Source organism: Aythya ferina, assembly GCF_964211825.1.
Source record: "Aythya ferina genome assembly, chromosome: 7".
Lineage (NCBI taxonomy): Eukaryota > Metazoa > Chordata > Aves > Anseriformes > Anatidae > Aythya > Aythya ferina.
In genome coordinates, this window is record NC_140302.1 from 28,647,827 (window position 1) to 28,668,089 (window position 20,263).

Genomic DNA, 20,263 nt, shown 5'->3' on the forward strand with positions numbered 1-20,263 from the left:
AACTGAGACAGGGTTAGCTAACTGATGGGCAAACAGTGGACCCACTGTGAAAAAACAACTGCTGGGAGAGGAAATCAGGAAATAATTTAACAGAATTGCACCAGACAAACACTGCACAGCAGTTAAGTGGTGGCAGTGGAAAATACCTGTTGTAATTGAAATTTCAGAGGAAATTCACTTTTGCTGAATGTAATTACTGAAGTTGGAGCGCGGCCAGGAACTTAAAAATTAACACTCCTTCCCCATTCTTACTGCCATATGACTGGGTGTCTGCGTAGAAATCAGTAGGCACTTGGACTTGGAGTCTAACACTTTGATCTTTGGAGCCAATGGGGTGGTGTGATTGACCTGGGGTTTTGGAGCACGTTTTTACGGCCCCAAACGTAGGAAGGAGCACGTAAATCTGATGGGTAGCATTGTGTCAGTTGGGCATCTTCAACCTGTAATAATAAATGGTCACTGGTAATGCACACAAAACTTCCTTTGGGAAAACTGCCAGTCCCAAAATAACTGCTGAGCTGCAGCTGCCTGCCGATGAAGTTTACCATGTCTCTGAAGTTTAGGGTTTGCTGGATACGGTCTCAGCCCCACTGAACTCAGTGAGGTTTTGCCATCCTTCTGGTTACGGCCATGGTTCTGCACAACGTGTGTGTAGGCATCTCCTCCTCAGCTGCCCTTCCTCCCATACGGCCACTCCTCCAGTGTGCAGATACTCATTCTCCTAAATGGTAACTGGGGAAAACACTTCTCCCATAACTGGGGGAGGAGTTGCATTTTAGGCAAATTTCTTCACCCTCCTTAATTTTTGATTAGCAGAAGATACTTAAATCTACATCAAAAGTAAACTGACAAAATAAGCCCCTATATTTTGTTGAATTTGTTTCCTTCAGAGCTCCTGACCACACAATTCAGCGTGTAGGCAGCATTCACTTTTCAGTGCATTTTAGTTTTAATTTTAGACCGGATCCTCTTTCAGGGAGCAAGTCCACGACCCAGTTATCACGGCCACTTCCCGGGGTCCTGTTCAAAAGCTTAACAACCACCACCTCTTGTCCCCGTTAACTCCAGCTGTAACGATCCTTCTGTGCTATCTGGGTGCCGTTCCACAGTGATGACCCTAACCTCATTCAGGCCCTCATACCCTGCTGGCCTTGTGCTACTACTGCGCTTGGCTGTTCTTCCTTGTTGGTATATGCTCTCTATCCCGTGTCCTCACATCACTCGAGCTCCTCCTGCCCGCTCTGCAGAGATAGGCTTGTTGTCTCCATCTTCATTCTTCATTGACCCATCATCTCTGGCTCTTTCCAGTTTGAACCCTAGCCAGTCCCAGCAGCCCTCACCTCAATGCTGGATCTTTACAGTCAGCCTAGGATTGGATAGGATGTGTGCCAACATTTTATCACAGTGCTTGTACTGATGTCAGCAGATCAGATTTTTAAAACAATTGTAGATTTTTTTTTTTTTTGAAGAGCAGTCCCCTGTGGACTCTTGCTATCAGCTTTTATTATTTGCATTGCACTGTGTCTGGATGCCCCATCCACTGTGGGAGCAAACTTTACCTCTAGCCATGTCCAACCATGAGAAGGAGAGCAGAGGAAAGCAATGCAAAGGTCCAGGTTGTGTATTGGCGACAGTGGGGTAGTGCCATGGCAGAAGTGGGACCTGGATGTTGGTCTTCTTGCAGCCTCACCATTCCCTTCCATTCTGACGTACTGCTCATCAAAGCATTTCCTCAGACATGCACTTCTCTCCCAGCTTCTTTTGTCAGAGTTTTGACAATCCACTTGGATATTTGTGTCCATGAGTCTTTAGCAAAAGTAAAATCCAAAGAGTAATGACCATTTTGGTGGCCGTTCTCCTCCTCCCCTGCCGTCACAGCCTCCTCCTTTCCTTCTCTCCATGTCTTTGTTCACAGGAGCTGCGATTCTCTGCAGTCTGAACAATTTCACATTCTCCCTGTCAGTCCCTGCTCTTCCCACCACTGCCTCAAAGACAAAATACTTCTGTCTCATGATCTTGAGTACTACCAGCTGGTAGACAAAGATGCACAGAGCTCGTCGTGGACAATACCTCTTGTTTATGAAAGTACTTCTGTGTCATCTTCTGAACTTAAGGAATGTCTAGGTAGTTTTCTGGGTTTTAAGCTCAGGAATGGAATTTATAAGAGAGGAATAAAAATAAAGAAATCTCACTATATTTCTGATAATTGTGCACTCTCTGCTTCACCATAGTCTGTCACCCCATTTTAAACCCTATTAGATAGAAAAAAGGACATTATATATCAATGATAGAAGATGTAATTCTTTACCCATTGCATGTTCCGTATTCTCAGGGTACTTTATTTGGACCAAGATGGCTCAAAGTCTGGGATAAGTGTAGGAATGTACAACAGCAAAAATCTTACTTACCGGATCAGTCTAGCCATGGATTTTTTGTGGGAAGGTATTTTTAAGCCAAAAGGTTAAGCTAGATCCCATTCCCTGGAAATGTATAAACTTCAGTGGTGGGTTTCTAAGGGACAGGCAGTAGCTCAGTTCTGTTGTGCTTTCCTTATTCACTGCAAAACCTTTTTTTTTTTTTTTTTTTTTTTTTCAATAATTGAGGAATAATCATAAGTTGTTAATAATGCTTTTGACAAGTTTGTTAACTGCAGTTAAAAATTAGAAAGTCTGACTTATAGTGGTATGTTTATGCTGTGGCCCCAAATTAGATACATGAGAAGCATTGCACATCTCTCTGAATCCAGTTGCAGGACTGCGGCCTGTCCCTGGATATGACCATAAAGCTGTCAACATTTTTTGTCTTTAGAAAAACTACTTTGTTATTTGACTTGAATTTAAGCCTTCCTAGGGTACCATAGTGGACCAAAATTGGCTTAATTCCACAATCTACCAAACTTCTGTTAAAGCAGCGTGGCTCAGGGATACATTAGACATAAATTACTATTTTCCTTTGCTCCATCAACAAAATGTAGCTAATGAGGCTTCTATCAGGATTATCAAAAACGCATCTAGATTGTGTTGGCATTAATATTTTATTTTGCTGTCAATATGCCACAAAAGATGTCATCCCAAATTCACAATGTGATTCAGCACGATAAAAATTGATTCCTTGGTTGCCACAGATAATTTCTCAGTAAAGAAATAGACCAGTGGATTTTCTTGCAGGTAGCTGAAATTCCACTTTCATCCCAAGTTCATTCAGTTGAATTTGCCTTTTGTTAAAGATGTTAAAAATCATGATGTCTCATGTCAGTAATGATAATGAAGGGGAAGATTGGCTTTAATGACATTAGAAGAGTCATTATGTTTAATTTATTGCTAATTAATGCTGCCAGCTTTCATATGCTTTGTCTAGCTGTCATGTGCTTGTTATATGCCTTTTTTTTTTTTTTTTAAATGTGTGTACACATCCCTCCCCATTCATTCATTTTTATTCTGACGATTTACACAGCTTTCTCTCCTCTAGGTTTCCTCCACACATGGTCCCGCCACACCATAGTTTACATACAACTGGAATCCCTCATCCGGCCATAGTCACACCAACAGTCAAACAAGAATCTTCCCAGAGCGACGTCGGCTCACTCCACAGCTCGTAAGTTTTTGCTTCTTGCGTGTTGCTTTTAGAACACCCAAAGTAGCAGCTTTGCAAGTGTAGCTTTAGAAAGGCTTGGGTTTGTGCAAATGTTTTTGCTGTAGAATATATAAATGTATATATATTTTTTTAACATTTTAAGCATTTCCATTCCCAGGGATGATGGGGTGTGATTATTTCCTCCACCATCACGGTCACAGGCCCTCCCCATAAAGCAAGAACCCATTTTCTGGCCATTTCTTTCTGAGGTTATTCAAGGGGCTGAGGATGTACTTGATGATATTACACAAACATGAGACTGTTTTTTTTTTAATAATGCTGTTAAAACTGTTCTCATGTAGCAGCTAGGGTAAAGGCTCTAGAGAACCTTCTGTTCCTCTTTCTAGAGACTAATTTCTGAGGATTAATGTTAAGGGATTGAGGGGATTAATTTAATAAATTCACAAGAGTTCTCACTGTGAGGATTTTGTCTGTTGTATCTTTACCCTTCAGAAAACATCAGGACTCCAAAAAAGAAGAAGAGAAAAAGAAGCCACACATAAAGAAACCTCTTAATGCATTTATGTTGTATATGAAGGAAATGAGAGCAAAAGTTGTAGCAGAATGCACATTGAAAGAGAGCGCAGCCATCAACCAAATCCTCGGTCGGAGGGTAGGTAACAAGGGAGAAGCACAAACAGGGACTGACCCTCGGTAGGATTCGGACCGCTTGCAGAGAGAGGGAGTTGTGTCCTTCTGAATCGGTGTGTTTTCCTCTTATTTTGGTAATGGAAAGGGAAGTACTCTGTGTTCACAGAATCCAACTATACCAAAGGCCTTTTTTTGGTTTGGTTTTCACAGACACTTTTTGCTGGTGGGGTCGTTCATGGGGAGTGGGGAAAGTTAATTAGTAGCAGTATTATTTCAGTGTTATTTCCATGACTGGGGGATGGAGAAATCTCAGATTTCTTGTTTTGTTCAACAAATGGGCAGGAAAGTAAACGGGGGAGAGGGAGGTCTTTGGGAAGTGTGGTACAAGTATCATAAACTGTGCAAGCTGGAGGAAAAGAGGGGATGCTGGTGGAGAAGGGAAAGGGAGAACCTCTAAATCTGTAACTGAAATCTGACTTAGGACAAGTGCTCCAGCTTCTGGGTCCTCTCCCCTGTTCTTTGCTTTTGTTTATTTTTCCTAATTGTCTCATCAGGAAAATGAAAGGGCTGAATGAATAGAAGCAATTAGTTTTGACTCGGCTGAGTTAACTGGAGTTATAATCTGGAGTTATACATAAAATATGAATGTCAGTGTGCCTGATCATCTGTTTTATCTATTTGTTTGGGAAAATCAATTCTAGCTGTATTTATGTATAAATAACATATTCTGCTGTTAACACACTTAAAAAACAACCAATCAGCCAAACAAAACCCACACCACGCTTGTGTTTTTTATTTTGTCTTTTTCTCTTTTCTTCACCTCAGTGGCATGCGTTATCCAGAGAAGAACAAGCGAAATACTATGAACTAGCAAGAAAGGAACGACAGCTTCATATGCAGCTGTACCCGGGCTGGTCCGCACGGGATAACTATGTAGGTTCCTATGTAGGTGGAAATTTTTTTAGTAGTAGAGCTTGTAGAAATGTATATGTGACCTGCTGAACTACGACCACACATTGCACACAAGCACTACTTGGAAAGCGTGCCTCAGGATCCCAATCTGGTAACAACAACGGACGCTTCCCTCTCTGATACTAAAACTATTGGGGATAATTCACAGCCCTCCACTTGGAAGAGGCTTCCTGGCTGGGTCTAGTAAAAGGTTAGAATTGGGGCATGACAGTAGAACTCTGTGAAGAAACTCTTGCCTTCACTTTTACTGACATCTGGAGATGCTATTTGGCTTGCTGGTCATTTTAAATTTTATTTCATATATAGAAAAAAAAATAAAATTCCCCTAGCATGGCTTCTCTCCTTTCCACCAAAAATATGAATAATTAGTGTCTTGTGCTTATCTGTGTGAGAGTATAGTGGAAAGTGGAAGAATGACTTATCCTAGCTTCAGAGAAGGACTGGCAAAACCAAAAGCATGACTTGTTGGAAAGTCTTACTCTCAAGTGGGGTTAAATGAATTATTCCACGCTCTACTGTTGTATATTTCGATTGTGTTCTGCTTTTTCATGGCCATATAATCTTTTTTTTTTTTTTTCCCCTCATCTTTTTTTGAAGAGTATTTTGGAGTTTGTGATCAATTCATGGAGTGTTCTTAAGACTGATTCCCTCATCCACCTTTCAGAAAGCCCATTTTGTAGCTAGAAGTAGTAGAATTTTCTGTCTGTTAAAAATGTAAGGCCAGCATTGTAACCACTTACTGGTAGTATATAACCCCTTCTTCCATGAAGGGTAAGCAGTGCATCTGGTAATAAGTGTTTACAAGCCTAAACCCGTACATTTTTGACATATTTGTAGACTGGGGGGAACTCTAAACCCTCCTTAATAGGATTATAGCAACATCTTTTTTTTTTTAAAAAAAAAAAAAGTTAAACCACCTAAAGCTTTCAAGTTATCTGATTCTAGAATAAACCTTGCTCCCTACCTTGCAGATAGACTTCCATGCAGGTCTGGGGACAAGTATCTGTAAATTTGATGTTAGTTACGTATAGTGATACACGTTTTGTTTTTGCTGAAGTCTGTGTCTTCTATCATTGCCATCATCACTGCCTATTTTACCATAAATACCATTTTGCCTAAGTCACATGAACCATGTGCTTTCTGTATGGCAATGTTTACCTCTTTGAGCATTTGTGCTTTCACATGTATGCATGTGAAACCAGGTCTCAGTCTGCAGCAAAGCCTAGAGCAGCAGCATCTCTCCACGCTCTTCCAGCATTTCAGCAGTAGAGAATACTCATACACATGCTCACTTACTTAGCTACATTTCCTTAAGGACATTTTTTGAAATACTTCTGTTTTTCTCGATCATCTTTTCATTCTGTTGGGTTCTGCCTTGCTCCCTCCTTTGCTTGTCGCTGGAGGTGTAGTGGTGTGTGTTCCTCAGAGACAGAGGAAACGTCTTTAAGCCCACCGAGGCACTGCTCCTGCTAAGAACACATTTCCTTTCTTTTCGTTATAGTATGGCCTGAGACTGTCAGACCATAGGCTTGAGGTAGTTCCTCGGCACTGTGCAGTATTGTCATCTTGGGTGTTCAAAAGAGAGTTACAGGCTCGACTGAGGCTTCGGGAATGCTCATTCTGCACGGTGACTGTGCCACTGACAGATGGGCATGTACAAAGCCTGAAGTGCTTAGGACCTTTACTTTTGTCCTCACCGTGTGAGCACTGAGAAACCCTTTCTTCTCGAGCTAAAAAGGACAGGATGAGAAAGCCGTCGCTTTCCCAGCGGCTTGATGCTGTACCCCCAGGTGACCTTCAGGGGGAACCTTCCTGACTGAGGAGAGCGCAGCAGCTTTGCATCACACGATTGCATCATCTGCAGGATTTTTTTTTCCCCTCTCCCATCCGTTCAGAGCTCTCCAAGTTCCCCACCTCCCTCAGCATTTCATAGCACCTTAAGACCTTCACACATCTAGAACGGGAGCGTGTTTGGGGTGCTTGAAATGGTTAAATCGTTAGGCATTTCCCATTAGGCATGAGGATGGGGCCAGCTGTAGCCCACATCTTCAGAAATAGGAGCTCTGCATTCAAGAAATGCAGCTTTCAGCCTGCTCTTAAATAAGAGAAGAGGATTCAGTGAATCCCCTGTGGCTTGCTGGTGTCACAAGGCGCGCTCGTTCTTCCTGAGATCTAATAGGAGATGTTAAGCGGCGCTGAGTGCTGGACTCAGGTATATGTAAGGGTCTAGTCACTTTGCCTGCTGGTTGTCTGGAAAATTAGTACCAAAGAACTCTGCAGTCTTGTCAAAACCCATGTTGCTTTGGCTCTGTCGAGAGAGCTGCCAAAACATTTAGCAAGTATGTACATCCACATTTCCTTGCAGCCTTAGAATTTATATAGGATGATGATGAGAAATGTTACAGACCATCTGCTCCTGTCTTAGGAGGGCAATCTGAGGCAAAGACAAAACTGTCTTCTGCCGAGTGCTGGAAGAACTGCTGCTGTAATTCTTTCTTTAAGTCCACATATTAATTTAGCTATGCAATATCTTCTCTCAGTGCAAAAATTGAACAAGAGAGCATGGTAGTTTTTCCCTATAAGCTTTGCAAAGAATGTCAGAGAAGTCAGTGGGACATCTTTCAGTTCTTTGTTAGGAAAGCGTGTGTTGAAGAGGAACCAAAAATTCCTGGTCCCTGGCTGACATTCCCGTATATCAGTCATTTTTAATAGATTGCTCCCTGAAGGGGTTATAGTATGTAAATACCTGGCTTGAAGAAGTCTGTAAAGGGCTGATGGCTCCTGACCTGTGTTCTGGCTGGCCATCAAGTGAAAAAGTGATGAGGTCTCTAGTTAGACCGGCCCTTCAATCCTCAAATGCACTGAGAAATGAATCAAGATGGCCACAAGATGCAGTCTGTTAATTATGCAAGTGGCCTCCTTGAGATTAAATAGAAATCAGGCTTACAATCCTTAGGCAATTGTCTGGTTTCAGTTACATTGTAAAGCTGGAAAAATTCACTGACTTTCACAGAATTACTGTCAATTTAGATTAATGTAGATGGAGCAGAGCCCAAGCCCCTTGTATTTCTGTGTGTTGTATGGACTTCAGGATCCATGTTTTCCCCTATTTTAGTCTCAGGATTTTTAGGAGCAGTGCTTGTCTGTCTTGTCTTCCTGTCTTGTTCGACTAATGGGTGCTGTAGCAATTAACCCAGAGCTTTCAATATCTCCCCAAATGGCCTCAGAGGTGTCCAAAACGTTTTTTCAGCAGCATTCAGGCTGCAGGATTATGTGCATGTTGCTTGAAAGACATTTAAAATCGACAGTGCACACTGCTTTTTCCATCACAAGAAGGCTTTCTCAGACAGGGCTGTATTTATCACAGCCTGGACAGCAGGGGGGCAGTTTACAAGCAAGGGGGAGCGAGTACAGAAGCCCCATGCCAGACAGCTGGCTTTAGGGGAGGAGAAACAAGACAACAACAGATCAGAATCCAGCATTCACACTGAGGGAATTTCTTACTGATATGTATCAGAGCGAGCCAAATGTTACAGTGGATGTGCCAAGCTGAAGCCGATCTTAACCCTGTAGTTGGGAGCCAGACCAACCTACTGAGAAGTTCACTATGTGGGAGAACCCTTTGGCTTCCCCACAGATAAGTCCAGCCCTTCAAAAGTGCTGAGATTCCTTCTTCCAAGACATGTTTGTTCCCTCTTGCCCACAAGGAACTGTTGGTCTGGTGTCTGTTCACCAACTTCTCCTACCACCACATCTTCAAAAGCAGGAGTCCCCACGCTGTTCACAGTCAACATTGCTGGCCCCAAAGTTGTTGCTTTTAGTAGCTGGCGAGCTATAAAAACAAAATGACTCTATCATCTTGCACTGGCCTTTTTGTACTCTGCAGACTCTGTAGTTCAGCGTTAGAAGAATTTTCTTAGAAAACAACTTCTCTTTTGAGCCATGCTTATCACTTTATAACTCCTCTTAGAAGACGGTTTTTGGGTTTCCCTAGAACTCAGGCTGGAGCTCCTGGTTGTGTCCTCTCCAAACTGAGGAGCGACCAGCTCCTGCTTACCTGACCTCGTCTGTTCCCTTCCTCCCTCCAGTTAGAGGCTGTGACAAATCACATCATCTCCTTGGGCAGTATTTGGAAAATAGACACAGTTTAGCAAAATACTGCTTGTTTTCTTTGCGATCAAGCAAAATGTGGAAAGGGTCTTGGTTATATCTGTGTTTTTTCCTTTTCTTGGCCTTGTTCCCTAGGCTGTGAGTGCACTTACAGACCTGCAGGTTAGGTGTTGCTCATTATCACAGCTCCCTTGTCTGCTTTAGCAGTCAACACTGGGTGCCAGGGCACTCCGAGGGCTCACTCTCACCTCACCCATGCATCCCCCATCTTTCAGTCTCCTCTGTTCCCATTTCTTCCCCACCCCGCCTCACACATACGGGGCCACAAGTAACTTGTGAAACTTCCAGATGCAGGATTGTGTGTGTCAAATGCGTGCCGTCATTACAATCTCATCTCAAAAGGAGCATCTTGCAAGCCTGCCAGCACCCCCTCCAGCTGCTCGTGGCTTTGGGGTGGGTGTTGGTATGGAGTGGGGGGCAGGCAGAGCCGTCCCCATGGCACAAGCATCCCCTTGGGACCCCTTGGCCCCGCTAGGATGGGGGGAGTGGGCTGAGCTCCTGGTGTCCTCCGGCCCCTGCCCTATCACTCTGTGCCGCCTCGCAGGATATGTGGCTTTGTCTCGGCTTGGTTTTAATCCTTCTCCTTTGTGTGTGTGTCACGCAGGGCAAGAAGAAGAAGAGGAAAAGGGATAAGCAACCAGGAGAGACCAACGGTAAGTAAAAATAAGTCTAAATATCTCGCTTAGTGGAAGTGTGGCAGTCCCGGTGTGACGCTCCTAGGTTCGGGGGAGGTGGGCTCGAGTCTCCTGGCCTCACGGGGAGCCGGTCTCTTTAGCAGGCAGCCTTTTTTTTAATGCACTCTAGTTATTTACACATTACTGCCCTTCTAAAACTAGTAACCAAGCCATTGCATGTAAGAGCCTCTTGTGACGTTAGCCAAATTTATTCCTAGTAATTACCCAGCCTTTAACTGCAGATCCATAGTGGTAATGCCTATGCTGTTGTTGATAAAGTTGTCTGCTTATTTTGCGCATATGTGTGTGCGTGTACGTACGTATGTATGTGTTTGGTATTAATTTGGGCTGTACCTGTATGTTCTGATGCATGCCTTACAGTGGTAAATCGCACCCATTTTAAATTAAGGAGGTTTGCCATTCTATATAGGAAATTAGAAATACTGCATAGGCAATCTCATAGTCAATTCTGAAGAAGCCCTGACTTAATTTTTTTGAAGCCTTTGTATAATTTGTTCTTTTTTTTCAGAACACAGCGAATGTTTCCTAAATCCTTGCCTTTCACTTCCTCCGATTACAGGTGCTAACGTCATTTTGAGTCATTTAAAATAGTTTATAAACTGCTTTTTAATTTTTTTTTCCTGCCATTATAGACTTTAACATTAAACACTTATGACATTAAGAAAAAAATACCATCCACACGTTTTTATATTTATTATCTATTTATCTTTATATCTATTATATGTTTGATAGTATTTTTTTAATTTTGTTTTCGTCTTTTTGTAACAATTGCTATTAAAACGTAATACAGTAAAATAACGCAAGAGTTGTACTAACTGTGCAAATTGAATATGCAGTATTTCTTTAAAGAGACTGATAAAGAATGGAAGCAAGTCAGTAATGAACCTCCTTAATCTAATGGCATTTTTCATGGCTCCCACTAAGTCTTCTCACATTAGCATGCGTACGCATTTTTTTATTATTATTTTAGTTTTGATTTTTTTTTTTTTTTTTGCATTTCTGCTCAAGCCTATTCATTGCAATTCACTAGCTCTACTAACTCAGCACCTTGCCATGCTTTACGTTTTATTTTCTGGCTGATACTAACATGCTCATTTCGCAATCTGCTTATTCTTATCCATTCTTTTAAATACAAATTAATAAAAAGAAATAAATTGAATGTTATTCCAAAAGCTGCATTATCCCAGGAGATATAATTTCCTTTTTTTTTCTTTATTTTTCTCTTTTTTTATTTATTTTTATTTTGTATCTGAGTTGAAGAAAAAAGCATGTTCAGGATCTAACTTCCATACTCAGCTTCTTTTCTTCCTTTTTTCCCCTCTCAAAAAAGAGAATAAAAAAAAAACAACCCAAATAAATCTCACCTGAAACATCCTGTTAGACCAGCTACAATGACTTTCCTCTACCTGCTCTTTTAAAAGGGAAAGAAACAGTCCTTTATAAAGGGATACTGCAGCTTTAATTGCAACAGCTAATTTCAAGAGTTGAATAAAAATGTGATTATCACTTTTTTAACTTTTAAATCAAAAGTCAATATTTTGCAATTAATAACGAGGACATTGATTTTTATTCCCTTTTTTATTTTTATTTTTTCCTTATTTTTATCTTTCTCTTTTTTCTCCCCTTTTCTCTCTCTTTCTCTCTCTCTCTCTCTCTCCCCCTCTCCCCTTTCTTTTTCCTCTCCCCCTTTTCTGCTCGCTTTTCTTGAACTCATTCAGACCTGAGCGCTCCTAAGAAATGCCGAGCGCGCTTTGGCCTTGATCAACAGAATAACTGGTGCGGCCCCTGCAGGTGTGTATAGTTTTCCCAGACTCGCTATGGCTGATTTGCAGCTGGTTTATTTGGTACTTTCCCCTTTTTTTCCTGCCTTGTTGCTTTGTAGCTCTGTGTTGTGATCTAGAAGACACAAGGGAGTGGGACACTGCCATGAGTTATCGTCTCTCTGAAAAGGTTTTGCTTATTTTTTTTCGTTGGTTTTTCTTTTTTTTTTTTTTTTCCTTCCTCTTTGCTGCTGCTAGCCAAAAACCCACTGTAAAACAGCATCAGCCTTAAGCCTCTCTGATCCCTGGCTCAAACACAGCCCTGCCCTCCCGGCCTCCAATCCAGGAAAGTCACATTTTCGTGAGGCGCCCCCAAAGCCCTCGGTAGCACGGCACCGAGTGCGGTGCCGACGCCGGACACACGCACAGCGGTGTCGGAGATTTTTGGTTTTGTTTTGGCTCATTGTCAAAGTCCTGTTTATTCATGCCCTTGGTATGAGGGGAGATTACCAAATAAAACGGAGGTGATTAAAACCTAAACGTAGCTGTAGCTAAGATTACACAGTCCAAATGAGCTCTATCCACCATTGTGTTGTATTTTTTGTGTTTACCTTATGCTAACAGATGCAAATACTCCAAAGAAGTGTCGGGCATTGTTCGGGCTTGACCGACAGAGTTTATGGTGCAAACCATGCAGGTATAATACTACCCATTAGGCCTTTGGGGAAATAAAAGCAATCTGTCCTCTTAGTGCATTTGTGTGATTTTATTTTTTTAATCTTTTTTCCCCACTCCCCACCTTTCTCTCTCCCACAGCATCAATTGCTAATAATCTTTGATCCTTGGAATTTCTTGCTAATTTAATGCCATTTTCTCTCTTTCTTTACCAATAACCTCTCCCTGGTGGTAGAACTGGGAACAAGAAAACTTGAAGTGTTTTTAGCTGGCAGTTGGTTTTGTCGTTTTTTTTTTTTTTTTTTCCCCTCCAGATTGTCAGCAAAAAAAGATTATTTAGCTGGACATCTATATTTTGTCTTTTGTTTGGATCCATGTCCGCTGCCTCCAAAGGCTGTTCTGGGATCTGCAGCACTAGTATTTTTCAAATGATTATAGATATAAAAGCCAGTGTTTACAGCTTATATTGTAAGACTTTTTTGGCATTATTTGCAAAATTAAATCCCTACCTATGGGTTTATATGCCTTGGTAAGGCTTATATAGATAACACTTTTTTTAAATGATCTGATGTCTTTTTTTTTTCTCCCTGAAAATATTTTTTTTTCTAAATTTTATCCCAGCATGTGAGCTGTAAACTCTTGAACTCTAGACAAAACTAATTCCAACTTTAGTAGGACAGTTTCCAGCATTAAAAGGAGGTGAAAGACATCAGAGAGCCCAAATTTCGACAGCCCATGTTCTACTGGAGTTTAATTTCATGTATAACTCAGTACATGCTTCTTTCTTGGTGGAGGGATACCGAGTAGTTCTTTTCTCATTCCTTTTTCCTTATATGATCGCATTTGGTTAAATTTGTTGTTTCTTTGTTCTGATACAAGCAGTCTTTGAATTTGGAATATTATGATGGTAGGTATTTCAACCCAAACCACACTCTATGTGTAGTGATTCCTCTCCCACATTTTCCCCTCTTACTCATGCCAGTCCCATGTGCTTCATCTCATTTAGAATGTAGATCAGATGTTCATCATATTTTGTGTATGCACGCAGTCTTGTTTGTGCTTAGTGTCGAGGAAAACATGAACCAGGGGTGGTATTGTATGTCAAAATACAAGATAAGGCACCAAAAACGTCCCATTTGAGTAATGCTAGTACTGGGTGTCGGGGTTGAGGTGTTAGATACCAGTATATATGTTAAATGGGTTTTGAAAGTTGTGGTTTCTTAAAGCTTAAGGAAAGGAAAGGAAGAAGAGTTCAGACCAGAAAAACTGAGTAAGCACTTTCCCTGTGTCAGGAGACTTATGCTGACTGAAGGCTTAAACGCCAATGCAGTGTTTAATTGGGCTTTATTCTGTGGTTAATTTACTACATGCTCTCAACAGATATTTGTGTAGTCTAGAGATACAATATCTGAAGCGTGGTAGGCTCAGTATGCCAAGCACCAGAATGGGGGCACATTGTGTTTGTGTTGCTTTATCTTTCCCTAGCAGTTTAAGGAAATGTCAGGCTTTTAAAACTACATTTTATCAGCAAGGGGACTTTTCCTGCAGTCTGTGCAGCACTTAGGTTACACACCAAGCATAAACCCTCTCTTTACTTATGCCAGGTTTTGATCAGAAATCTTTGCTGCACATTAGACACCACTTCTTTAGATCTATTTCAGAATTAGTTAAGAGCAGTGCAGCACCTTTCAGCGGTGTAGTTGATAACTGGAGGCCTACCAATACAGTTTTTTTTGTTTTGTTTTCTTGTTGTTTTAATGCATGGAGGCATTTTGTTACTGGGTAGATTTTAGAGCATTTCTTTCCTAGCTGTGGTCCTAACCATTAGAACATTGCATTTGATAGCATGGTAGTTTTTATAGTGCATCCTAGGAAGGTGCAAAAGATGTGCAGTTTGCTAGTACAACAGAAACTGAGACATCTTTGCCCACAGCCAACAAATAAACCCTTGTCGTCATCTGTGGCTTTCACTCATGGCAATTGCAGCATTATTGGCTTTTCTGATGCTGTCCTGGGGCTAGCTGCAACAGCAGCATGAGCTGGATCAGCTCTGTAGGTGCATGCCATACCGATACAGTGGGTGACACTTTCAGAGTGGCACACAAGTGAATAATCCTCCCAATGTGCTTCTAAGAGGGGATAGGTAGCACTTTTGTTTCTGCTTTAAAGACAGCGAAACTGAGGCACAAAATGTTCCCCAAATGGTGACTTACCCCTTTCACCAGGGTTGCCTGAAGCCATTTGCTTCTGGTAAAATTTGGCTTGCAGATTTTGGGGTTTTACCCATCTATTTATTCTGGCGCACCTAACCCTGTCCCATGCATGACCACATGGTGGGAATGGCACAAGCTGGGGATGGAGAAGTGTCCTCTCTGGAACCATCAAGATTTAAGTAAATGGCTTTTCAGACCAAAAGTGGCCACTATTTAAGAGTTTAACATAAAAAAAAAAAAAAAAAAAAAAAAAAAAAAAACAGAGGAAACATTCTGCTACCTTAATCCTAGTCAAAGGGAAATTATTTAAGGTAACAAACCAGTGTTTTTAGCTCTAAAAGAGTTGTTAACTCTGCAAACTCAGAAAGACAGCTCTGTGGTAACCTGATTTAAGTCTGCTTTGCCATGGGAAACCCCTTCTTTCAGGCCACAGAACTTAAAACAGTATTAGCAAAATCATTCTTAATTTTTGGCATACCAGATTCAAATTGCCTCCAGTGAAATAATTAACTGCCTTGTAGGTGCAGAGCAACCCAGCTGAATAACTTCTGGACCACCATCAATGAGGTGGGCAGAGTTTGGGTCTCTGCTTGCAAATTATTTTAATTAGGGGGAGAAGGGGGAGATGACAAGCCCTGCAGTCTCCAAATTGTGAAAACCCACCTTTCCCCACAGGTGTTATCAGAGAAATTTGTGAACACCAGTGCTCAGCTTTGCCACTGGCAGCTGTACAGAAAGCCCCACCATGAATTTGGGGTCTGGCAGCATTGCGCAGCTGAGGCTAGGAAGTGGTGAGGCAGAGGCGAGGAGCAGCAGAACTGGCCCTAGCCAAGTGCCAGAGGCTTCCCACGCTGTTTGTTGATGGTAGAAGAATTAACAGGTTCTGTTTTGAGCCCACCAAGTTAATTTTTTTTTCCTGTCTTTTAACGTTGCTCTAATAAAGCATGGTTTACAGCCTTCACTTGCTGTCTTCTATCTTTCTTCCTTTCTTTCTTTTTAACATTTAAGTTGCATGGATGTCTTTAGTTTTTTAGCATGTATTGATCTGCAGGCTAACGTGGTTATAACTCTAATAGCCCTAACCCCTTACCTTGCCATGGGGAGCGTGGAGCAGAGCCCCAGGCTGTTCCCCGATTCACTGGAGGAAGGGATGTCACAGCACTGATCCCCACTGCAGTAGGTGGAGAGATGGGGTGCTGGGGGAGCTCTTCCCTTCCTGACCATGGGAGATGAGATATCCTAACCCCAGGCTCCAGCTGGTTAGATTTCCCCTGCAGTCTAGAAACATCTAGCCCTACTGCCTAGACAGAGAGGACCTTGGATTCATCCAAGTCAAATGCAGTCCCCATCCAGAGGGGAGCAAGTTGGCTACCAGAGACGGAGTTAGGGCACCTGAACGAGTGGGAAATTTCACCCAGCGACGTTCAGCTTCTGCGCCACACTCGGGCGCTTCTCCTGATGGAGTGGCTGAGCTAGCATGAGGCATCCCCGAGGGGGAGAGCAACATATTCCCTCGCATCAGCGGGTTTGTGCAGCCTGGCCGAGTGTCCAGAGTTTCTGCGGCAGAGCTGCTTTAGCCAGACGTGGTCAAGGACCCGGGGCTGTGTGGCAGTGGTCAGCACTTCCCATGGCAAGCATGCTTGTGAGTAGGAGGGCTGGAGAGCTGTCATTAGGAGGGTCAAGGTGGCCACTGAACGTCGTTTTGCCAGATGCTGTGGTTGTTTGCCTCATTATTTCTGTCCTGCTGCTAGAATTGTCTTGCATACACTTGGCAAGAGAGATGGTGTGAAACTGTCATCTGTTTTCATCGCTCCTTTACATTGTTAAGTGGACAGAGGGAGGAGAAAAGATCTCTGTCGGGTCACTTACTCATTTATTTGAAGATGAACGGCTCTTATGAGGCTCGTATTTCCCGGTATGAAATAAGTGCCATGTTGCTCCTCATCCTTGTGCCTGTCGTCGTGCTCTTCACCTACTGAAATTGGATCCCACTCTGAAGCTCCATGGATGGCCTCTCAGAGGAAAATTCCCCAAAACGCAGACAAGCAGCTTCCCAAATCTACCACTCTCCCTTGAAACAAAAAGTAAAACTGAGTCAATTTAAAGCCACAACCTGCAGGCCATACAACCAGTTATTCTTGTTATTTTGGATCATACTCTATTTATCCTGTTCTTTTTCTGTTTTGTTTTTGTTTTTGTTTTTTTCTTTCCTCTTCTGTTCGTTTTGTTTGTTCGTTTTGTTTTTATTTCCCCTCTCTCGTTCTCTCTATTATATACTCCTCCTGTCTGACTCTGACGTTTCTGGATTTGGTGTGGTTCCTAACAGAGGAGAAAGCAATGAGCAGTAGTTTGCAGCCGGCCTTGCCTCCCGGGGCAGAGCACCGTAAGAGACGCCAGGTGACGCAGGTGTAGAGATAGCCCCGCTGAGGTGGACAGCGCTGGGGGACGATCAACACACCCAGAGTTCTTATTTTCTAAGGATATATACATAAATATTATTATTTTTTTTTCTTTTCGGGAGGAAAGTGGAGTCTATAGATCAGCACAGTGGGCTCAGAAACCCCGTACCCAATTTTATTAGCCTGAAAGTAAATAAGTAGGGAAAGGAGGCGGCCTGCAGTGGAGGGGGACGAAGAGGCACTGGGCGATCCCTCAGCAGATGGTTAGCCCAGGGGGTCCCCGAGCGGATGGGGTGCCAAGGACGCCCCGGCAGCCCCCCAGGACGGCACGTAGGGCTGGGGCGCAGGCGCTCAGAGCCCCGCAAGCTGCCTGGTGGCTCTTTGCTCTAGCAAACTGTCTCCGTCTGCATCCCTGCCCTTCACTCACAGAGCGCTCTCTCCCTGTTTCTAGGAGAAAAAAAAAGTGCGTTCGCTACATACAAGGTGAAGGCAGCTGCGTCAGCCCACCCTCTTCAGATGGAAGCTTACTAGACTCTCCTCCGTCCTCCCCCGCCATGCTCGCCTCCCCCTCCAGAGACTCGAAACCACAGACTGAACAAACGCAACCCCTCTCGCTCTCCTTGAAGCCCGACCCGCTGGCGCACCTGGTCATGATGCCGCCGCCATCCTCGCTCGTCCTCGCCGAGAGCGCTGCGAGCAAGCCCGGCGCCCTGCCTGCCGCCAGCTGCCCCAACGGGGCCCTGGACCACGCGCCGGCCGCCCTCCCGCCGGCCGCCCCCCTCGCGCAGCCCTCCACCTCCTCCCTGCACCCCCACAGCTCGCTGCCAGGGCCGCAGCCCCAGCCGCTCTCCCTCGTAACCAAGTCCTTAGAATAGCTTTAGCCTCTGTCGCCCTTTCGGTTTCCTTCGGGGGGGTTGGATTCTGTTGGGAATTCTTTTTTTTTTTTTTTCTTTCCATTTTTTTCTCTCTTTTTTTTTTTTTTTTTGCTTTCCTTCTCCTCCTTGTCGTCGTCTCCGCCGTTCGTCGTCGTTTCTTGGTTTCATTTCCAGTTCGTGCCACGTGGCTACATTAGTTGATGTTTTATCGAGTTCATTGGTCAATATTTGACCCATTCTTATTTCAATTTCTCCTTTTTAAATATGTAGATGAGAAAAGCCTCATGATTCTGCCAAAATTTTTATCAACAGCTGTTTAAAGTCTTTGTAGCGTTTAAAAAATATATATATATACATAATTGTTATGTAGTTCCAATAGCTTAGTTTTAAAGACTGATTTTAAAAATTTAAAAAAAAAAAAAAAAAAAAAAGAAGCAATTTTGAAGCAGCCCTTGCCGGAGGCATTGGTTCTTTATTATTTGTATTAAATACGAGCTTGCGAACCAATCATTTTACATCTGGTTTTTAAACCTTTAAGGGCACAGTGAATGCAGTGCCGCTACTACTTCTTTTTTTTTTCTTCCTCGTGTGAAACAACCTTTATTGTGATGTTACTTGTTATTGTTTAAATGTACAGAAACAAAGGGTTAAAAAAAAAAATGTGTTAATATACCTTGTTCCATGGTGTTGTTCTTTTTGGGGGAGGGAACGCTACTCAACAATTAAAAGTATCACAACGCTATTGGACCAGTAGTATTTATTGCTTTAGAAATTGCTTGTTGTATCTGTATGTTGTCCCTTTTTAAATGTTTTTTTCCTCTTTTTTTTTTTTTCTCAAAACATTGTATAAAGTTTTTTTCCCTTAGTGTAAGCATCTTATATATAACAACTCATTTGTACAAGGTTTTTAAGTTTATATATAAATGTGTATATATATATTTTTTTCTGGGAATTTTGTTTTTTTGATTTCCTTTCGTGATTTTGTTTTTTTTTTTTTTTTCTGTATGAAACACAGTTGCCACCAAATGGACATTTGCAGATGCATTTTTCAAGGATCAATAGTGTAAAAAAAAAATTGCTTTAAAAGCCATTACACGTGAAAAGACTTGAAAATTTAGCAAGGGAATTTTTAGCAACGCTGTTTGAAAAATAGCAAGGTCCAAGTGTCTCCCGTTCAGAACTGCAGCTGGATCCCCTGCGCCATTAGGACTGTAGGCTGTGTGCAAAATTTTTATGTGCCAAAATTCTCAGTGACTTTTAACTTTTTCCCGACAACTTTATTATTTTTTTTAATGCTGTAATTTTTTTGTTCATCATGTTTTGCTGTGATGTTACATAGGTAGATATGTATGTAGTTTTAATGTCACCTATAACAGACGTGTTTGGTAGCAGATTGTCCGGAAAGCATTTAAAATGAAGAGGTATAAACCCTTAAGGGCCAAATTCTGTATATTAGATTATTCATAAAAGGAAAATCAGACTGCCACTTTTATGTACACTTACTACATACAGGTAGGTAGCAAACTTAAAACAAAAAAAAAAAAAACTAGGCATGTTGATGTTGCAAAAAACGCTGTATAAAGCTGAAAAATTGTTCATCTGTTCATTCAGTGCCATTGTAGTTGACATGAAGCGATTGTAAAACTGTCTCAGATTTTTCTCTGGTTTATTAAGATGCTAACTATAACATTTTTTGTGAATACTTTGAATGTTTCCTAACAGTTGTGATGTTACTGTTCCGTTTTATGCTCTTATTCCGATTTTCATTTTTAATGGTTTGGAAGCCATTTTTTGTAATGAATAAATGTTCATGCTGTACAGTATCTGTAGCATGCAGTTCTGGATTAATAAAAGCAACTTAGTATGTGCAGAGAACGACTTGTCAACTCATTTATGCGTTGACTGCATTTTATTCGGGCCAAAACAATTGACAGCCCGAGTGGAAAATTCCCTTGAAAAGCTGCTGCGAAAGCTGTGGTGACTCCCCGGCAGCTCAGCTCCGCTTGCACGAACTGCTCTGCCTCTCTCAACTTGTCCTGCTGCTGCCTCACTGCAGCCGAGCACCCGTAAATCCACACTGCACGAGCCCTCTCCCTGCTCAGCAAGCTTTCGCATGAGCAGCAGCAGTTGAAAATGACTTTTATTTCAAGCAAGTTGCACACGATTTGGCAAAAGGCAAAGAGCATGTGAGCTAAAGTGATGTCCTCCTACCGTGACCCTGAGTAGGGGACAGGGGACAAGGGCTGATGAGAACTTGTATTTTAAAGAAAGCCTGGTCAT

At 42.3% G+C, this 20,263-nt stretch overlaps 1 protein-coding gene across 18 annotated transcripts in view; it reads left to right on the forward strand.

The window, feature by feature from the left end:
- Positions 1 to 19,853, forward strand: part of TCF7L2 (transcription factor 7 like 2) — a 177,585-nt gene extending 157,732 nt beyond the window's left edge. For 4 of the 18 annotated variants that reach the window (XM_084526531.1, XM_084526514.1, XM_084526525.1 and 1 more), the window contains 7 exons: positions 3,454 to 3,594; positions 4,087 to 4,246; positions 5,050 to 5,157; positions 9,971 to 10,019; positions 10,570 to 10,620; positions 11,780 to 11,852; positions 17,560 to 19,853. In XM_084526531.1, the coding sequence (XP_084382657.1) occupies positions 3,454 to 3,594; positions 4,087 to 4,246; positions 5,050 to 5,157; positions 9,971 to 10,019; positions 10,570 to 10,620; positions 11,780 to 11,852; positions 17,560 to 17,983 (1,006 nt within the window). In that variant the 3' untranslated portion in view covers positions 17,984 to 19,853. Of the gene's footprint in view, positions 1 to 3,453; positions 3,595 to 4,086; positions 4,247 to 5,049; positions 5,158 to 9,970; positions 10,020 to 10,569; positions 10,621 to 11,779; positions 11,853 to 12,445; positions 12,520 to 17,559 lie in introns of those variants that run through there. The other 14 variants (XM_084526527.1, XM_084526526.1, XM_084526519.1 and 11 more) reach the window with 11 other exon arrangements.
- Positions 19,854 to 20,263: the final 410 nt, after the last annotated feature.